General features: G+C 38.5%; 1 protein-coding gene across 4 annotated transcripts in view; it reads right to left on the reverse strand.

The window, feature by feature from the left end:
- Window positions 1-1,532: 1,532 nt before the first annotated feature.
- The window catches only part of TFDP2 (transcription factor Dp-2), a 63,163-nt gene continuing 43,412 nt past the window's right edge, over window positions 1,533-21,283 (reverse strand). For all 4 annotated transcript variants that reach the window (XM_055816987.1, XM_055816988.1, XM_055816986.1 and 1 more), the window contains 5 exons: window positions 19,602-19,670; window positions 17,821-17,972; window positions 13,290-13,456; window positions 9,290-9,395; window positions 1,533-8,366 (listed from right to left, as the gene is read on the reverse strand). In XM_055816987.1, coding sequence (XP_055672962.1) covers window positions 8,183-8,366; window positions 9,290-9,395; window positions 13,290-13,456; window positions 17,821-17,972; window positions 19,602-19,670 — 678 coding nt within the window. In that variant the 3' untranslated portion in view covers window positions 1,533-8,182. The remainder of the gene's footprint in view (window positions 8,367-9,289; window positions 9,396-13,289; window positions 13,457-17,820; window positions 17,973-19,601; window positions 19,671-21,283) is intronic.

A 21,283-nucleotide genomic window follows, 5' to 3' on the forward strand; every position in this document is an offset into this window, starting at 1 on the left:
TCAGTGCTGCAGCAGTTACCATTGCTTGATTCCTCCTCCTAAAAAAACCTACAGATTTCTGTGAAGAAAACCATAAAACAGTTTGTATGATGCTACCTTATTGGACAGTGAAAGAAATTCTAACCAAAAGCATTTTTGAAAGAGCTATTTGCAGACTTCTTCATTCTTAGGGAACCATGCCGAGTGCTTCTTTCTTAGAAGAAAAAGCATGAAAGGGCTTTTATGCTCTAACATTTTCTCAATCTTTACATTGGGCTCGGGGGGGGGGGGGGGGGGGGGGGGGGGGGCGGGGAAGGATCCCCAGGTGAAAATGCAGCACAAAAAAATAAAGTACCTTACAACAAACACCTGCCCTTTTAGATTCTTTAGAGGAGAGTATTCCAGCCAGCTTCATCATTAGTTTAATGTTCCACATTCCTTCTGGTAGCAACTTATGTAGCACTGATACAAAAGGAGATACAGATATTTTTTTATTATTTTTTGATATAAGTGATATCTTTATTAGCAAGATAGACTGTACCCTTTCTTCAGTTGTTTCTTGCCCATAAAAACCACGTAAGAAGGGGTTTCAGCTAGTTATTTGGGGTGAACTGGAGTCTGCCAAACTTAATTCATAAAAATGCCTTCCCAAATATGTCAATGCATTTTAAGTGAAAGGGGTCTGTGCCAGAGTTTCTAGTTACTGCACACAAATGAATTTACAGTTTTGAAAGTCTTTTCCTGTTGTCTTTTAACCTTTTTTCAGCTGGTTTGAGATGAAAGATACAGTCTCATGTCTTCTGTGCAGGCTGGAAAAAACAAGCACTGTGAAATTACTTGGTGTTTTTGTATTTGGTGGAGTTGGAAAACCAACACCGATGATGAAGAGGCACTGTATTTAATGCTCCTCAAATTATTATTTGGATTCTTGCTGACAAAATACAGGGAACGGGGCTGGAAGGATGTATGTTCAGAGCTTATGGATGCTTGAAGGGTGTCCCAGGATTAGAGGATGAGACAATGAGGGTAGCACAGAGAGTACTGGAGTGCAGGATGCTGAGGGGAGCACTGTGAGTTCCTTCCTCACAGAGCTGATGTTGGATAGAAAGACCTGACGCATTTGAGAAGACAATGAGAAAGCCGGTGTGAAAGATGTTCAATTTCATGTGGAAATTGATTAACTGTTTCTGAGGGCTCCTCTTAGGTATAGATTGGGGTTGTGTCTTGAGGAGATACCAACGACGATATTCCTAAACCTTTTGTGAGTTACTTTGTCAAAATGTAACAATTTCAGGAATCCAGCATCTTTCCCTGGGCAATGACAAAGTTTCTCTGAATGGTAAACTAACCAATGAGACCACAATTGCTAGATTTTTATATGTATTTTGAAAACACCAAAGGATGCAATATTTCCTGGACGTGAAATTGTAAAGTAGGGCAGTTCCTTTTTTTTTTTTTTTTTTTTTGTTCTTAAATGAGGTACACATACTGCCAACATTAACCTTGAGCAACATTTTTCCACAATGTTTTTCTCAAAAACAAGCCCAATCCTGTTGACTTGAAATTCTTTTATTGAGTTTGTCTACAGATAAGCTTTACGTTCCTGTTCACAGACAACTAGGTATTTTTCTCTGAAGCATACAGACAGTTTTCACTTCAGTCAGACTTGCCTGCTGCCCACCCCCATTTTGCAATGTACAATTCCCACTTGCAGCATTTTCAGTAAACATGAGATCGAGTATACAGAAATAGCTTCTTCTATAAAATTTCCATTACAAAAATAACAAGTTTTTATTTACAAAGTGTTTGCTACTACAAAGTAATATTTCCTATTGGTTCAAATATACTATTTGCTAATGCCAGTGTTCCTATTAGGAAAGTAAAACTTTGTATATGCATTTTTCTTTATATCTTTGTCAGTGTTTAAAGCACATATACTACTGCCACATTCTTTTTTACACTACTCCTAGCCACGTACAATGTGGTAGTAGAAATTAACACTATTTGACAACAAAAAAATCAGCATAGCTTAATAGCAGTCTTTCTGCAAAAATAAAACTTTAGTTTATAATTTAAAGGTATTTGGAAAAAAAAGTATGGAGCATTCAAAAATACGCAGCAAATTGTTTAAAAGATGAATGGGCAGCTTGGACTTTCTTGAAGATGCAGGAGTTTAGCACAAGAAATGGGAGAAAAAATTCTGCTAGAGTGTGGCAAAAAATGTCACACGCGATCTACTGTATGTTGGGGGGGGGGGGAAGAGTGAAACAAGTGGATTAATTAATTAAAACTTCAAATCCTATATAGCCAGCATCCTCATAAATTGGATTTGTCAGTGCCCTCCTTTCAGTTCAGCATTGAAAGAGGTCATAAAATAGCTTTTGTCCATGACTGGCCTCATTCTTAATTTAAGAAAAACAAAAAAAGAAAAGTCCTATTTAATTGAAAAATTGATGGTCTTTCAAGTGCTTTCTGCACTTTAAACAAAAAGGAAGTGTCTCTGCAACTTCCTTCCATGCAGAATCTAGTGGATACTGAGAAGTGCTCCTGTAGCAGGGGGACAGATGGACCTGCCTTTTTTATCGTACACGGCATGTTGCGGTGACCGCATGCCACTGGCCGATGCGTGCATCGGCATCACCCACTTGCCCAGGGACTGATCTATTGCCAGATCGTCTGGGCAGCGCCAACAGACGTGTACTGCTGTACAAACTCTGCCTGTACTTGCTGGCTAGTTACTTCTCATGTGATGTCGGCTATGCAAACACAAAGGTTGGTGCCTTGCTCCTGGGGCATGATTTGCAGCCAAGGACCCGAGGAACGAGCTAGTTCTTACAGGTTTGTCCAAAGTAGGATTAATTTTTTCATAGTAGGTGCTTGTCAGATACAGTGTCATAACATATGCATGTACTTCTCTGAAGTATTTTTCATATATACAGCCTGGCTTTAAAGACAAGGGAATGTGCCTGAAATTTGTGTGATGGGTTGTGATTCAGCTGGTGTTTTCCTAGGAAAATTCAGGGAGATCCACTTAATTCCTGCGTTAGTGCAACCAAATCTACTAAAGAGGTTTAGTGCTTGAACGAGCCGCTACAGTGACTTGGAAGGATGGTAATAGTTAGCAGAGGGAATGAACTGTGAGTAATGTTTGTTGTGGGGATTTTTTTGGCAATATACCTGGGTCTAGGGGAGAGCAGTTGCTTACACAGCCTCTTAAAAAAACTCACCAGACTAAATTCTGACAGCTAAACATGAAAGAGAGAATCTGATTTGGGAACCTGGTTAAGTCTAAGGAATGAGTGTTTCAGGAAGTCTCATGGTATCAGGATTTGGTTATGTGGATACTTGTCAGCAGAAAATTAAGTATTTAGAGCTGTTAACATGCTTGCAAGGGTAGGTGTAATAATCAGAAATTACAAGTGATTTATATGAGTATTACTTCCTGAATTCTGACCTATTTCTAGAAGTGATATATTTTAAAAAACAAAACCTCAATAAACAGAGCAAGAGTCCTTAGCATCTTCCTTGTTCTTCTATAGTGCTGCACGAGGCACCGTTCCCAGGGCTGAGGGTTGAGATGCCTTCAGCTGTAAAAGTAACCGAGGCCTTGGAGTAAGTGAACGGCAGCATTTCTGTAATTAAGCTTGTAGTAAGCAGAAGGATGTCACCTCAAAGTATGACTGTTATTACTGATTTTTTTAAATCAAAAAATGTGAAAAGCTCATATAGTCTTTCCCCAGCTTCATTATACCTGGTTATTTAAATTAGTTATTCATGAGTAACTGAGAGACTCTTGTAATGAAAAGATACAAATTTAGGTGGGTCATAACTTGTTTTGGTTTGTTTACTATATACTATACCCTGTGGTTACTAGGGTGTTTTTTTAAATGAATCCAAAATCCAAACATCTTTAACTTACTAAAAGAAAAGTCTTCTCAATAAACTGTGTGGATTATTTTCAGCTGAAAATAGCTTATTAATGATAAAAATTAGTATCGCCCAGTGTTCAAATGTGATTAAGTTTCAGTCATACTCTTGAATAAAAATGGTGACTGTGGTCAGAATAAAGAGCACTTGACATTTAAAACCTTAACTACTGAATTCTAAATTTAAGCATCATTTTATGTATGAACTTGAGGGTTTTGTTTTTCTTAAACAAATTTTAATAGTTTCTTTTTTTATTAGGCCTTTTTATATAATGTCACTGCAGGTTGACTTAGTTGACCAGCACAAGTCCTTCTGTGGGTATCCTGTATACTCAGCAATTTCCAGCTGCTCAAAAGGATTAGGAGTTATTTGCAAGCCGTAGTTCAAAAAACTAAACAAAAGCCTTAAACAAAATGGAAGTATCTACAGCTGTGGCTTGTACAAGGTTTAATGAAGTTAGTTAAAATCACACCTTCGGTTAAACTGGTATTATTTACTTTAGTCTACTTAAGTATACACACCTTCTTAGATTAGGTGCATTGTTGCCATTAGTTCCAGTGTTGAAATGAGGAGACTGGCACGCTTTAATACAGTTTTAAAAACCCAAGTCCACAAACATTAGGACAGATTTCTATGCAATAGAAAAACGCTGCCTCCCACTCATATTTGTCTATCTAGTCTGCGATGCTGACAAATTTTTCTAAGTCAAATTTAGATTTCTGAAGCACCATAAAGTAAGTCCAGAAATAAAGCTGTTTACTGCAGTATATATAAAGGCATTTACGCACAGCACTATATTGCTTGCAGCCAAGTGCCTTCTGAATGTATAACCAAGAAACAGTGTTCCAAGACACATCACTTATCTTAAATAGACTTTGTGTGAAAGTTCAAACATTAACTTTGTCTTACAAGAGATCCCATCTAGTACCAGTTGCTACTTGTTTCGTATCGACGAATGTCAAGGGTATTGCACGAGACAGGAGAGGATGATGGTAACTGAATGGAAAATGGGAAAACCAGTCTTGCTAACGACCATTTTATTCTGGAAAATAATCTGCTGCTGGCTTTCAGAGGGAGGGAAGGCCAGGCCTGCATGTTGGAGCAACTGAGCGCAAGTACTGCCATTAGCTTACTGGGAGCTGTGCGGTTGCTTAATATTCCTAAACTTATTACTCAGAATTGCTCAGAGCTCAGTTCAGATGCAACAGCTGCATTTTGTGAGGTCCTGCATTTACCTGTTTTGTTGCAGGGGAGTGTGGGAGTCTGGTTTTTTTAAATGTCAGCTAAGATCAACAAAAATGATTGAAGGGCTTGCCTGAGACCATACATGGGTGACTATGGCTGGAGAAGGCCCAAACTTCTCCTGGTTCCCAGACATTACTGTAACCGCAAGACCGCAGTGCTGTAGTTGAACTTCATCCTCAACTGGAACTGGGCACAAAGAATCCTAAGGAAAGAATTTCCTTTTGAAGTCTCTTCTAAATGTTCTAACTTGTTTTGTATTCAACTAGTTTGGGAAAATTAACTTTTAAAGTCTCGGTTCAACTGTCCAAATAAATGTTATGTGCTTCTAGGGCTGGGGTTTGGTTTTTTTTTTTTTTTTTTTTTTTAAAGTCTGTATCTTGAAGTTTGCCAGGAAGCAAGTAGCTGTGCAGTCTGCTGCTTTGAAGGGTATGGACATCAACGGAAGGAAGATATCACTGAAGATCTTCCTCCTGTAAAGCAGAAAGCACAGTGACTGCTAATAAAATACATTCCATTTCTAGGCAGGAAGCCTTTTTTTGCCAGGTTCTTATATTTCAAAGTGCTCCTCCTTAGGAACTGTTTCGCGTTCTCCTGGTTTTTCTTTTTATGCATGTCTTGAGTGGGAAATGTGAAGAAAGTGCAAAGTTAAATGTGCTCCTAATGTATTGGGGGGGAAGGGAATAACTACTTCAGGAAACGTTTCCATCTTTAATAAGACTTCCTTAGGATCCTGCATAGAAGATTAGGTATCTTTGATCTGTCCTCTCCAGAGAAAGCAGACTGACAGGACAGTTTCTGAAAAAAAACAATGGGTTTTTAAGAATAAAAGCAATCATCTGTTTATTTGAAATGTCATTCACGAAGCTGACAATTCCATAGTAATAAGCCTGGACTAGCTGTTACCTTATTTCAAAAGTGAGCATCTGCAATCAAGTGCATTGATTCTCTCAGTGAGAATATTATGTGTATGTGTAAAGCTTTTCTTCATATAGAGGTAGTGTTACAGATTTGGTTGAAGTGAGGTGGTGTAAATCCCTCAAGTTTGCTGTTGCCTGTGAGCCATGAGCACAGGACAGCCTTAACAGTCTTGCCAGAGGGTGAGTGACATGGTAGGCATGTAAGAATTACTTTCATTTCTGCATTTGCAGCTCATTTGTTGCCAGACAGCTCAACTTGCTCAGTCAAGAGCTATATATAAATAACAGTGCTGCCCTAACTGTACCTCAAATGCAGGACTTCAAACTGTACCTATGAGAAGCTTCTTATCTAGATGCTTTAATTTTTAATGCAGACATGCAGGTGTGCTTGTATGCTCCTCGCAGTTTTACCTGTCCTGGGCGTAGCTAGTCACGTGCTAACCAACTAACTCCTGTACAACAGCCAGGCAGCTTTTCAGCTGGAGCCTCAGTTTATCTCACTGGCTCAGGCTTGGCGATTTGGGATGTTGTTGGCTTGACAGCAGGTTTGGCTGTAAAAGATCATGTGGACATGCCCCACGCTGTGCTAGGGTAATGGTCACAGAGTCAAGGGACACAGTCTGCTGCCACCGCTCAAGCGAGTAACAGTACGACAAGCTGCCTAACCTCGTAACTAAATAACAGAGCCAACGTCACTGAGCTCTGACAGCTAATACACTGGTACTTAGAAAGAGGTCAACTATTTACATACAGTATAAAAACTAAAAAGAAGTAACACTATTTAAAACTGGATTTATCTAATTAAAAATAGTTGACTTCAAAACTAGTTGAAATACTGGATGTTAGGACACCATGGGGAGCATGTCTACAGTGTTTTTTGCTCTGTTACGCAGGTTTTTTTTTAAAAAGGTCTTTGTGATTGAGTGTGATGTTAAGTACAGAACACGGAGCCTCCTGTTGCAAGTCAGATTTAACAGTTCAAATGGGATCCATGTCGAGTAACTTCAGCTAAAAATTAAGTGGTTTGACACTACTGTTTTCAAAGGTGCATTAAGGTGAGTGCAACAGAAGTAAGTTAGCCTGTCACAATCCAAGCTGACTAGAATGCAAAACACGAAGTGATGTATTGTTGAAATTTAATTTCTTTTCCTAAGAACCTCAACGTACGACTTTAAAAGTTATGTGACCTGCCCACCCTGAATTTGAAAATACTGCCTTGAAAACATGCTGCCTGAGATCTTCAACACAGAGGCCTTTTTTAAAAAAACACAGCAGATGCTGTAAAATCAAAGGGATTATAAAGTAATGGAGAAGCTATACTGGATACACTGTAATCTAGAAATACTATTTTAAAATTTTTTTTCCTTGAAAAAAGCTGGTGCAGAGAATACTGCTGTTTTTATCCTGACTGTTTAATAATGGCTAAGAATAATCACTTATTTATAATAAATTAGGTCTGCAGTATAAATGAACATATGAACCTTTCAAAAGAGACATACTAATGTTACTTTTAGAGTATCTAAAGTGGATTTAAACTGTTTCAAGATTCATTTAATCACTTGCAATTTATATTAACTTTAAGAATCTTCTATACAGCAAGTTGAACAGAAAAAAGAAAACATTCTAACAGCCCCTTTTCCCCAGAACAGTTTTCATATAAGATAGTTTTAAATAGCTATTTTAGCGCATTTGCATGTGCTCTCTTTCCCCCTTTTTGTAAAGGTAGCACAGCCAAAAGACAATGCAAGAAGTGGCATTTGTTGACTGACTGTTTTCTTCTCCATCTGGTAAAGATAAGGGGAAGACAGAGACTTGAGACAGAATGTCCCAAGATAGAAGATGTGAACTTGATGTTTACTTTGCCAAATCTCCAGGGACTTTGTTCTTTTCCTTGGTTATAGCTGATAAAACCCACTTCACTGTGTGTCTGCATGACACTCTGTGTTCAGTTACAAAACATTTTCAATTTCAGCTGTGGATGAATTTGTTTTGGAGCATTCATTTTGCTTCACTGAACACAGTGCAAACCAAGGCAAGAAACTTCGTAAAATTCAAACAGGAGCTCCCATTAAGAATATCTGAGCAGCATTTGTATACTCTGTTTTCTACTGTCCTTATTCTGGGGAGGAAGAATCCTCGTCTTCATCCTCTTCATCTTCATCATTGAATGAGCATGGAGTTTCTCCTCGTGATTCAGAGTAGCGTGATGTTGCACTGCTGGACTCCTGACTGCTAGGGGCAAGAAACTGCCCGGTTGCTAAGGCCACTTCAGCATCCAAACACAACCCTGGATTCTCACTATCAAAACAACAGAAATGTTCAAGTTTAGAGGATTTTTCATAAAGTTTTAAGCTTTTTTTTTTGCTTCAGCTTTTCTTTTAGTTAAAGAAATGCTACCGACAAGGAAAAAACCAAAAGCTTTAATTTAAATACAGCTAATAATTACGAAAACTGCTAAAATACTGGGAAGTCACATAGAAAACACTATTGGGTGGCTTTTTTTTTTTTTTCATAACCAACTAGCAGAATTGCTCAAACCGAAGAAAGCTTAAACAAGAATAAATCCATCACAGTTTTGTCAATATACAGACATGTTTGCAATATGAAATTAGGCTATTAAATGCCATGAGGAAGAACCTGTTCCAGAATAATCCCTCTTTCCATTTTTTAAGGTACAGGTAACCTGCAAGGAAAGTATGGTTGTTGAGGTGGTTTTTTGGGTTGGGCTTTTGTTGTGGTGGTTGAGGTTTTTTGGGTTTTGTTTGTTTGGGTTTTAATTCAAAATTGTCTTAGACTGTATGGACTAAACTTTCATGAGAGCTTAAGCAGTAGCACATTCAGACCAAACATTCTTTTGCGTTCTTCAGAAGTATTATCAGGCTTTTTTTCACATGTAATTACCTCCTTAAATTCCTGCCTGGGCATGGACTGTAAGGTTAATCAGGAAAACTCTGTTCTTATAATAAGGGCTTGAAAGTGATTCTATCATTTTGAAACATAGATACAAAATAGCTAGTATGCTCAAAATTCAAAGCATGTTGATTTGACCTTTCAAGTATAATCATCAAGGAAGACAGAGTAAAGAGATTTTTTCACAATCAAAAATCAACCGTAACAGAAAACATCTCATTTCCTGCATGTAAACGATATGAAAGTGAGGTTACTGAAAGTACCACAAGCATATATTGCTTGTCTCTGAATAAAAAAAGTATTTTATTTACCTTGATTTAGCATCAGAAGTGCCTCCTGCTACTTCTAAATGTGAAACTGCTTGTGCTGAACTTGAAAGTAACCCTTGGTTTATCCATGAAAATCCTGCAGACATATCTAGAAGAAAGCATAATTGTATTTATGATGGTTATGTGAATTTCTTCTTCCTTTTGCAATCTTAAAACTTTGCATTCTCTTTGCAGTTAGGATCCCTTGGTTTAGTTTAGAAGAGAAGGTAACAGTAGCTTAAGTTGATTTTATACTGTAGATGTGTCCTGTTCAGTCAAGATGAAATTTTATATATATACACACACACATATATAACCCAGTGTTTGTGGATGCCCTCAAACCTTGCACTCCCTCACACTCGGAACTGTGGTTATTTCTATGAAACTTTTCCCTCTGAAGAGATTTCACACTGCAGATTATTTTCTGTGTCTAACCAAACCTCTGCTCTGCACAGCACAATGGCAGTAAAACGGGATTGTACTGTTCATATTTTATCTAGCATTGTTCTCTAGCAGCAGGTAAAAGGAATAACCAGGCGCGTGTGTTACATATGCTTTCTCATTTGTCCTTCTGTATTCTTGTTAAGCTTTGGCTCCTGGAGATGTGGCAGTACTGCGTAGCACAGGGACTGTTTTAAGCAGGCTGTCACAGCCACCACAGACATAGGCTCACCATCCGCTGGGATCCACAAGCCACCTTTTGTGCTGTGGAGATCTGTTAGCAGCAAGGTATATAAATGGCATGTTGCAAAGCAAGGCTGGCAAGGTTGACGTTCCTGCCAGCAGTCTTTGGAACATGACAGAAAACATGAATAAATGGCAGCTTCGGGGTGATCTATGAGGATAGAATAGGCGAGAATAGCTACGTATGGACATAGCTGGACGGCTTTCATTAAGATTGCCCTAAATGCAGGCTTCTTTCTGCAGAGAACGTGTTCTGACAGTCCCTTCTTGTCTTTGCACAAGGAGGCCAAACATTTGGAATGACTGCATCGTATTTAGGCTAATAAAGTGGATTAGGGATGTATCACAGTGTTGTTTCCTGGTCCTTTGAAAGGGTATACCTGTATGTACATGCTTAATATTCCAGAAGAATAACAAGTGACTGCTAGTAGTCTGGTGTTCTATTAACATTTTGGGATAACATGTTGCTAGTTAGCTTTTCTTCTTGAAGAGCAATGGGAGGTAAAGTACAGCGTTTACACATGAGGCAGAAGGAAGGTTCACAGATGCATATCCCTGCCTTGTACTTTCATTGCCTTAGATTTCAAAATTCTCTTCTCCAGTTGGGCTCTGAGGAGCAAGGAAAAAGAGGAAGTTAGTGAAAGATGAGTTTAAGAAGCCATTTCCTATCTGGAAAGGACTATCAAAATAGAAGTCTGCCTACAGTTAAAAAAGACTTACTACTGCTAGCAGAGTAGATAAATTACTAATAGCTACGCTTACGAACCAGGGAAAGCATCTTGGAAAAACCTTCCCGAGGTGGTACAGCTCAGCATAAGCGTGGCATCCTTACTCTGAACTAGGCATATCGTGCAGCAGATAAACTTGGTAGAATCTGTAATTTACCTGAGAAGGCTGTAAGGGGAATACCCTCAATAACCTTCAGTAGTTAATGCAAATTAAAAGTGCTGCCTAGGATTACTGTTGCTAGCTGAACAAGCTCATTCATTCAGTGGGTATTTGTGTATCTCCGGTTCCAATTCCAGCCCGGGCTTGTTATACAGGTAGATAGCAGAGCACTTCTTCATGCAGGGAAGAAAAAAGTGTAATCTAGAGGTCCTAAACCACACCATTTTCTCTGCCCAGTGTTTCACTGGGGTGCATACAGGTGGGATGTTGTTAGCACAACTATCAGTGCCTCAGAACTTCTGTTGCCTTCTTTTTTTATCTGTAGTCTTATTTCTAGGAGTCAGGATGCCACTGACGAAGGCAGGACTTGGTTTTTTGTTAATGGCCTGTAGTATGTGCATGGTTTAAAAGGCACAGGATATTACTTTGGATGTGGTTCTACAAAGGTTCACGCTTGTCTCGGTCTGGGTTTTTTTTGCGTTTTTGTCAGTTCTAGATTTCTTCCAGTGAACTGGTTTAGACTTGGATTCTTCCAACTGCTCCTCCAGTTCTATTAGCAAGCATTACAGTACAAGCTATTGTTAGCATTTGGAAGTCAGTAAGCATCTGAAAAAAAATAAGATGAGCAGGCTAAGGTCAAACTAACATTGTGTGGGAAATGACTGACTTAAGACATATGAGAACAGGCCTGGTTTCTACAGCAGTTGAGTCCGTGGAGTCAGCTAGTGTGGGAAAACTTTAATCTTGATGGTAATAAACTTACTCGGTGAATAAGTAAGAGACCTTGATTTGCTTTTCTTGTATAGTGGTAATTGAAGCCAATGTATTTAAAAGTGCCATCACAAGAGGTATGGCAGTAACCATGAATTCTAGAAACCAGTGATGAGCCTTCCATTTCACTACTCTTGCAGCGCAAGAAATAATGTCTAAAGCCTGCCAAGGTTAAAATGGGAAGTTATGCTTCACCAAAAACACATCATCAGACAAATGCTGGCTTCTCAAGTATTGTGCAAAACATTTAAATCTGTTTCCCTTATTTGTCAGTTACTGCTATTAGAAACCCCTACTATGCAATTCATACTCTTAATTACACGACAGAAATACAGTTTAAGTAGCAAGCAGATAAAAGAAACCTTTAAAATGAATGTACATACTCCAGTAAAAACACTTCTGGATTCTTTTTTTTCCTCAGAGGCTGAAACAGCTGAACATAACCCATGTCTGAAGAGTACATTACTTCAGTGCAAATTCTAGACAGGTTTCTGGCTGCTGGTCTGCTCCTAGGGCAGTAACCTTAATCACAACATTCTTTAAGAATATGCTATCTCAGAATCTGTTGTTTTCCGTTTCATTTCTTTGAAACAGAGTACTGCTTGTTTCTCACTTGTGGAGGAACATCACAGTGGTTTTGCCTTTAATGTTTCAAACCCACCCACCCCCCACCCCCCCAGCAGTACACTGGCATGACTGATTTTTTCAAAACTAAAATGAACTACTAATCACTAGTTTAAACATGTAGTTTTATTGCTTAATCATTAAAAGCTGGTGTTAAATAGCGTAATGACACAGGGGTTTTTGCAAATGTAAAGCAACCCTATTCTCTGAAGATAAATTAATGCAGGTTTAAAATGAAATAAAAATTTTAGTTTGCTCCTCGATACATAGGAGCAGTTAAGCTGAACACTGCAACATTATTAAAGGATGCAGGTTCTGTTCCTTTGCCCACTTTACATTGGTGGTAAATCATGTGATAAATAATTTTTAGTTGAATACCTGCAAGGAACAAATCAAGTCCCTCAAGCAACTTGAAAAAATGCTGGGCTAAGTTTAAGCTTTAGGTAGAGCAAGAAGAATGCAGTCTGACAAGAACTAGAAGGAAGTGACTACAAATTTTAGCAGCTCCTAGTCCAGTGATGCAACACTGAAGGAGTTCTTGGTTTGAGCCTATTTAAGTGTGACCTGTCCAAACAGTCTGACTAGGGGAGGAAAACTCTTGGAAGCCTCTTGCATTAGAGAACCTCAGTTCTCAGACGGCGCTTGCTGGCCTGCGGGTCACATACACATTACACTCAAACAGTTCAAGATGCTCTTTCTTTCCTTTTTCTCATCAATCTGAGGACTGCTGCCTTCTTCCAGTTTGCTCCTCCATATATCCACAGTTCTTGGTGTCAATTTAGTTATTTAAGGAATAATTTCTTTGTAACGCAGCTCGCTTGAAGTTTGTTGTTATGAATGTGTGAATTAAGTTTACAGGACAACTATGATAAACCTTCCAAATTTAACTGTAAAACAACTGGTTTATGTACCAAAATAACTAGCTACCATAAAACTTCAAATGTTACATACCTGTGTAGGTTAATATCATTACATTTGCTTCAGTTAACTAATGTTACGAATTTGATCGGAAACAGTATTTAAACATCTAACTTACCTGTAATGTAGCTTTCTAAAGCTTTTGGCACCAGTGATTTTGCAGTTCTTAGGTCCTCAGCTGAGCATTTGCCTGCCTCAAGCCCAAACGACATTCCCATTCTCCTCAGCACCTCACTGTCATCATGAATCTCAAAAGTGTTATCAAAATTAAAGAGGTATTCAAATCTGCATGTAAAAAAAAGAGAGATGGTTTTGAAAAGTGCACAGCTATGCTTTTTTTGCCTATTCTCCCTTGGGTGTTTTTTTTGGTGGGCACTAAGGTGGGTGTCTAGATTCTTAATTATCTGTAAGGGTCCTTAAGGGGAAAAAAGTGCAACAAATTCTTTTTCGCTTTTGTTTAAAATGGCACTTTCTCAATTAAAGTAGCTTTACCACTACAGGGAGAAAGCCTAAAATTTTCTCTTCATTAAACAGATTCAAAGGGGAAGAGGGAGGCCTTATGAAACATCAACCTTCCCTTGTACTAAATCCAATACTTTTAAAGGTCACCTGCAGCCCTGTCACCAAAACTATTTTGGTTTTGCTTCTTTTACATTTCACTTTCTATTCTAATGTGCAACACTCCTCCTGTGAACTGACCTATTTACCTTGGTATAATTTTGCTTTTTTGGATGCATTTGGATGCAGCTAGCAAAGCAGTCTGTTCAGTCCTGTATATTCACAACCTGCCATTTCTGCTGCAGGACTCTCAAAATGTTTTTCATTGCATATAGAAATAGCGATATAAGCTTAAGATAACTTTTAGAAAAGCCTGGGCATCTAGACTAGCCTTATGCTATGACCGCAGGCTATTAAAAGCCTGGACAGCACTGACAAGGCTAGTTCCCAGTACCTCATTTTCTGCAGACAACACCTTTATCCATGGAAAAACAACCCATCCAGGAGAGAGGATCTTTAAAAGATAACTCAGTGGTGGGTCTTCCGTTAGCTCTCCAAGCTCCTGTCACATGTGGATTTTCTTGACAGTTTTTTCTTTTTAACATTCATTTTCTTATACCTGGATCCAGTGAGTTTGGAGAAGTCACGTCTTTTGTGCCTGTACACAAGATTTTAATCTAGTAATCTTACATGCTTTGTACTAGGTGTAACTGTCAGTTCCAGGCATAATTTCTTTTGTGACTCATACGGTATTACTTGTAAACCCCACTGTTTATGCACCGATATTTATTTAAGCATAACTGCATTAAAAGGCAAAAATCCCAGATGTGCTGCTATACCTTTAATTGGTACAATTACGTTCCTGCTACCTAGACTGGTGCAGCTAAAGTCACACAAACAGGGGATGGGAGACCAGTGTCATACCAAGTTACTACAAGCAAGCTGTGTAGTAACTAAGTAATAACTGAATTCAGTTTTTATGATACAGGATTAAAGGCTGTGTTTATTGATAGCTCTGTATTTCTCCTCCCATGTGTTGTGGTCAGATACTGGAAGTTAGAAAGGAGGGTAACTCCTTTCCCCCCCCAGCAAGTTTCCAAACAAAGAAACTTACGGTAGTATTTCTCCAGTGTAGCTTCTAGCAACCTGCAGCCTCTGACATAGGAAGTCCTTCTGCCTTTGCTGTTAGTATCCATTTGAGGATTTTTTTTTCAGGGACTTGGCATGACCCTTTTGAACTTAGGTGAACTTTGGGCATGAATAACATCAAACACTTAAGATTTGTGCAGACTAACTTGTTAGAAAAACACATTCTTTTAGTCTAAAACCTGTCACTTGGTACCTTCTCTTAATGTCTCCTAATTCTAACTTTAATAAGCAACCGTGTACAGCTGTTCTCTACACACACTCCACATCATCCATAATTTTACAGACACCTGTGAATCCAGTGTCCCCTTTTCTAGGGCGAAGAGTCTGTCTGTTCCTTCGGCGAAAGCCTTTTCATAGCTTCATTTGTTCTGGCTGCCCTCCTGTCTCTCCTGGTTATGCTACACTTCTTCCAAGAACAAGAGATACAAAAGCACTATGCACATCTAGGTTTACATTCTATTCCTTACTGTTTTCCTAAATAATCCTCAGCATGCTTCTGGCTGTTACTGAGAAATCAACTTTTGTTCTCACAGAAGGATCTACTGGGCTGCCACCTCATATTCAGTGCTAAAAGCTCGGTCCAGAACCCAATACCGTGTGTGCAGAGTTTAGGTACAGTTCCTGGCCCTTTCCCATGGTAGGTGCAAATCTGATCAACAATGAATTTAACCTGGATTTCCTACTCTTGCAGGCAATTCTTTTTCTAAGGGTACAAGAGCCTACCTCCTACACATTTTCTCTATTTCACATTTTGCTGTCTCCAATGGCGGCAAAATCTTCTGCATCTCCTACTGGAACAGAGATGTTCTAAATTTCCAAGTTTCTGATACATCTGTTGTGTCTGAATGCTTGTTGAAAACTAGGTATTCTGGTTCCTTTTTTTCTTTTTCCTAAGACCTACGGCATTTCTATAGAAGCAGCATATACACAAAATACATTTTTCCTGTCCATTTAAACAGTGGGCCTTACTTGTCCAGGTGCCTGATCTTTTCAACATAATTTTTAACTTCGTCCTTTTTATCTGAAGACTGTGCTTTTCTCTACTGCAGCTTCAGAAATGTCATTCCCAATGTGCTGCTTGGCACCCACCTGTCTTCTCAAACTCTAAACAAAACTTCCCAATAACCTTTGTTTTATGTGTCAGAAATTTCATTCTGTTTTGGCTAGATGAAGCCTGTTTTTGCATAGGAGAAAATTTAGAAGACACAAACTTATGTTGCTCATGATGCTAAAACCCCCCTATATGTATCATTTTTCCAAGCAATTATTTTCTTTTAGAAAATCCTGTGTAAATACAGTTTTGAGTAGCTAATGCTGCAAGCTTATCTGTTCACTGGACTTTCTAACATCGCCTGCTGTTTCATCATAAATACCAACCAACCAATGCTTTATATAAATGTTATTTGGGAAAAGAAAGAAAAATGGAAGCCTTTAAACAGGGTGTTGTAACTGAGGTTGAAGCCCAGTGAAGGGCAGGCACTCAAAGTGACCAGTACCGTCATTCTGGGTTCGGCAGCACAGATACTCTCAAATAAACTACAGAATCTGGATTCTCCAAACTGAGTGACCACTTTCGCCAACTGCCTTATTTAGCAGATCCATGTAGCAGTGGTTTAAACACTGGCAGTTTCTGGCACTGTTTATCTACATACTGCTGTTGCCATTAATCAGTCGAACAAATAATAACCGCAGTGGAAAGCCTGTTTAATTTGGGTTGTAACTTAATCATCTCCAGATGACAGTAATATTGAAGCTGGGGTAAATAAACTTGAGAGTCAACAGCTTGAATAATTCTGGTGTGCTCATTTTTAGTAGTAGTGTTTTCTTACAGTTTGGGATTGTAGAAGTGTGTTATACTTCTCCAGCTCCCAAATGCCAGATTAATCTGACAACTTCAAAGCGACAATTCTAAAGTTTCAGTATGAAATCGTTCAACTTTTTAATGACGTCAAACCTAAATACAGAGCGCTGCTTAGAAGTGCAGTAAGAACTGTATAGTATGCCTATAAAATAAGGGTGTAGTTAAGCTAAATTAATATTGATCCTCAAATTCCCAACTTGCTAAACTACAGTGCTGAGGGGAGTATTCAAAAAGTTTTGTCACAGAATGTACTGGACTTCAGTCCAATTTTCCACAAAAATTCTACTTTTCATAGTATTGGTTTTTTGCATGTTGGTGCTTAGGTTGCTAGAGATTGTCTATTTTTGCTGCACTTTATCTGACTTTAAGTTCAATACAGGATTTGCATACCACAGAGTGAAATCTGTAATACACAGTATTAAAGCAAAGCCAGCTATTTTCAGCTAATAAACTAGTTGTGATCTGAGTAACAGTTACCATAACAGTACCTCATACCTTCAGCCATACTTTCACAAGATGAAGAGCATAAGCACCCAGAAGTACGCAAGTGGAAGATTTTCAGATTAATGTAAGATTGCAACTGTAGCAGTCTGCTTACAAACACAGTATTTCAAGTCTCTATATAATTTCAGGTTTTTCCTTTAGAGCTAGGTGCAACCTTTTTGCTATTAAAAGACACTTTCAAAGTTGTTGTTATCACCTTTAGGCTGTTATTTCCGTGTTACATGGATCACCTTGTGTTTCTAACTAAATACATTTATGGCATACTAGGAATAACAATTCAGCAGCACTGCCACATGGCTTCATTAACAGCTAGTGCTGTCCTAGCACGTAGTTTCATTCATACAGTTATTTCTCCTGTGCAGTGAATGCGCTTTGAAATGTCAGTCTGAAGTGCCGTTTACAACAGTGAAAGTCAGCCTGTTTTAACTAGCGGTTGTAAAGCAATACTGAAAAATTTATTCCTATTACTACTGCGGTTGCATTAAATATTAAAAATAACCCCAAAACACCCCCCTGAAATGACAGTAGCAAACTTAAACACACAATTACTTTTAGTAAACTAGAAAAACTTCTCTCATTTGTTCAAAGAAAAATTCCAGTCCACAAATACAACAGAATTCTAAAAATTGACACTCACTTATCACTTGATATGCTGCAGTCTATAACTGTTCTTTTGCTAGTGTTGACTATTAAGAAAGGCATCTGTATTGTTGAGTTCAAAGCTGGAGGGCCTTGATTTTGTTGTTCATTTTGCTGATTTCTTTGTACCAAGTTTTTGAACGCTATTTGCTGTAGAAAGAAAGAAAAAATGGTCACTGATGATAGAAGAGCAGGCATCAGTGTTTCCTGGAAGTGGAACTTCATAGCTCTTTTTTACCAACTCTCAATACCTCCAGTAATTTTCTGTCAAAAGGTAAGTTGTGGCTCAGCTTCCTCTTTGCACTAGTGAAGTTTACCAGGAATGGAAGTTACACAAATATCCCAATGGCTACGCGCGCCCCCCCCCCCCCCCCCCCAATCCCTGGAGGAGAAACAAGGAGCCATAAGGCTTGGTGGAGAATGGTTCCCTGTTCCTTTTGAAAAGACAATACAGTAAGAGGTCTCCTCTATTATTTTATATGCATAATTACCTCAGACTAGGAGCTAGTTACACTGAAACAAAAGTTAACATGATCTATATTTCTATGATCTATATTCTCTTCCACTTCTCATCCATCACCCTCCTCTTTCTCTCAAAACAGTCAGTTTTGACATTCTCCTCTACAAGTTTTTTAACAGGTGCCATTTGTGACACCACTCGCTCTCTACTGAATTCTTACCTCTGACCGCATATGTATGAAAATACGTGCTTTTAGGAAATGTTATTTGAGGGACTGGAAGTCAGTGTACTTACCCACTTTGAGGCACTACTTATTCTACTTAAGGGGGAGACAGACAGACAGAATCCCAAAGGACTGGTAAACCATTTGACAATGAACATAATCAAGAAAATAATGGCAGTTGTAGATAGTAAGGGAGTGCAACTGTGTCATTTTCAGTTAGGAGAGCCTGAGTTGCCTCATTGTCACCAGGATAATTTCATGTTACTTTTAGAGGAGCTGCTAATTTATTAGGTTAGACAGATAGATAGAATCAAAATTGTGCCCTCAGTAGAGGAACAGGTTTTGCTGATAAAAAAGGAGAAGCATCAGATTTACAAGTTTCAGTGCATAACTAATTACAAGAAAACTGTATCAAAATAGCTGCACTGAGAAAAAACCACAGCCTTTTATTGCCTAAAACCTTGCAAAAAAGATTGATTGCATTTAAATTGCTGAAAGTCTGCAGAGACCAAAACACTTAAAAGTTCTTCTAACTGTATTTAAAAAATGTTACTTTGCAGAAATACATTTCAAATGCATCTTTGCTTATAATCAAAGCCAAAACTCAAGGCATCTCCAAGATGCATGTCAGAATGCAAAAGTGTTGGATTTGCCAGCCTTCCACTCTTAAGATCCAGAAATGTCTGTCTCCCCCAAAACAATTCTGTACACATTGATCAGTGGTAAATTCCATAGCTTAGAATCAAAGAGAAATTTTCTGTTAAGAACTACTCAGAGAAGGCAACTCTGGGGGACTTAAGAGTCAACAGGGGGGACTAGGGAGTTGTTCAAATTCCTACTAACGTTACACAAAGCTTCAGCAGAACGCTTACAAAAGCTTGTGGCACACAGGTGCAGCACCATGCTGTTTTACAGTAGGTAAAAATGAACCACAAAGTGAGGGTAAGAGGTCCCCCTACTAGAATGCTGAAAGGTCACAAGCATGAAGCTTTTCTCCCTAGTGTATCAGAGCTGCTAAATCAATCTAGAAAGGACTTCAGAAGTTCCAACATGTTAGATTTGCACTTGATAATATAGCAAAAAAAATTAAATATACCTGCAGCAGCAGTTCTTGTAGTTGGGCTCGCTTCTGTTTTATCCTTTCAATCCGCCTTTGTTTTTCTATCTAAAAATATAAATGTAAATGCATTTACTTAGTTACCTTGTCTGTTCCACTGTACCAAACCAAACAGGTTTTAGAGCTACATCAGTGTGCTAGCACCGCGCCAAAAATCCATGCTATCTCTGTAAATGGTGGCAAAACTATGGCATGGTAAGTAAATTGCAAAAGTCTTTTCAGCCCTACCCATCTGCTGTTTATTTTTTTCTTTTTCAAAGAGACTAATCGCATAGTCCCAAGAGTTTCTCCGTAAAAACAGGTGACAAACTGTAATTTCTTTCTTTGTCAACAACTTTAACTCCAGTAAAGAATCAATTATTACAAGGGACCATATATTTCCCCACCTATTCCTCCTCTTTTGTACTGTGCACTGAGTGTCGATCAGCACCAAACAAAACACTTGAGGGGGCGCTTTGGGTTTCAGGGCTTTTTTTCCCCTCCCACCCTCCACTCTTTTGGAATTGTGCATGTCCCTTCCACTGTTCTCCCAGCTGCAAGCTACTAGATGTAAATGTGCAGAGACTGAGCTCAGGATCATCACCTGCATCTTTCCAGTGACCTTCACTTTTTGTTTGGCCTGCTCATTTGAGACTTGATCAAGATTTCATCAATAAAGGTAACATTTTCTGCGTGAGCACAGAATCCATTTCTCGCAACAGTTCTGTTAATGCCAGTGTATGGGACAAAGCTATCTTCAACCTAAATACGCAGTGTTTCGGACAGCAGTAGTACTGGATGTCCACTGATGCTGCAGATACAACCAGTGGTATCTTAAATAGTGCTCTGGGGCAAAAGACTGAAGAATGGATGAAAAAAAGAGAATGAAGAATTGGACAGTAGTCATCATGTTTAAAGGGTGGTTTTCCTCATCATCTTACTGGTGCCAGCACTGTATCACTGCTCCCAAAAATCTTAAACTCTTAATTCACTTTTTCTAACTATGGAAACTAAATGATGCAGTCTTTTAAAACTTAGCTGGCGTAATCCCCCTCAATTTTATTTACAATGTTGCTTTGTGGTGGTTCCCAGCTGCCACTTTTAATGTTTACAGTTCTTCCTTCAGACCACCATAGATGACTTTCTTTGCTGGGACAAATACATAACTCTTAAACCAAAGAAACAGTACAGATACAGTTTAGAGATGGTTTCTATATAATAAGCTTTTTTGTACTGGTAATCTTATTACAGATCTACACTGTAAAAAGGGTTGGCACTTTATACAGCTTTAAAAGCAAAATTAATTCTGATTTTCTCACCATGAAAATGCAGCTTTATTTTCTATTATGTCATAGGAAGCAACATTTTAAGAAAATATGCCTGGCTTCCATTTTGCACATATGTAATGAGAGCCTGAAACAGTGAATAGCACATTGTCATTGTAGATGACACAATGAGATTTAAGTTCTATACTAGCAATTCCTACAGTAACCTATACTGAAGATAATGCATTCATATTAACACATGTAAAATGTAGATTTATCCTTTTTTGTTTTTTTTTTAGAAAGAATCCTGAGGTATAATGATTGAGTATATGCATACTCCTAGGGTGGATGTACTTTCCAAGCTGCTGTAACAGACAAGGACAGTAAAAGCTTTTTTCTTACCACATCTAGAAAGAC

Source organism: Falco peregrinus, chromosome 12 (genome assembly GCF_023634155.1).
Source record: "Falco peregrinus isolate bFalPer1 chromosome 12, bFalPer1.pri, whole genome shotgun sequence".
Taxonomy (NCBI): domain Eukaryota; kingdom Metazoa; phylum Chordata; class Aves; order Falconiformes; family Falconidae; genus Falco; species Falco peregrinus.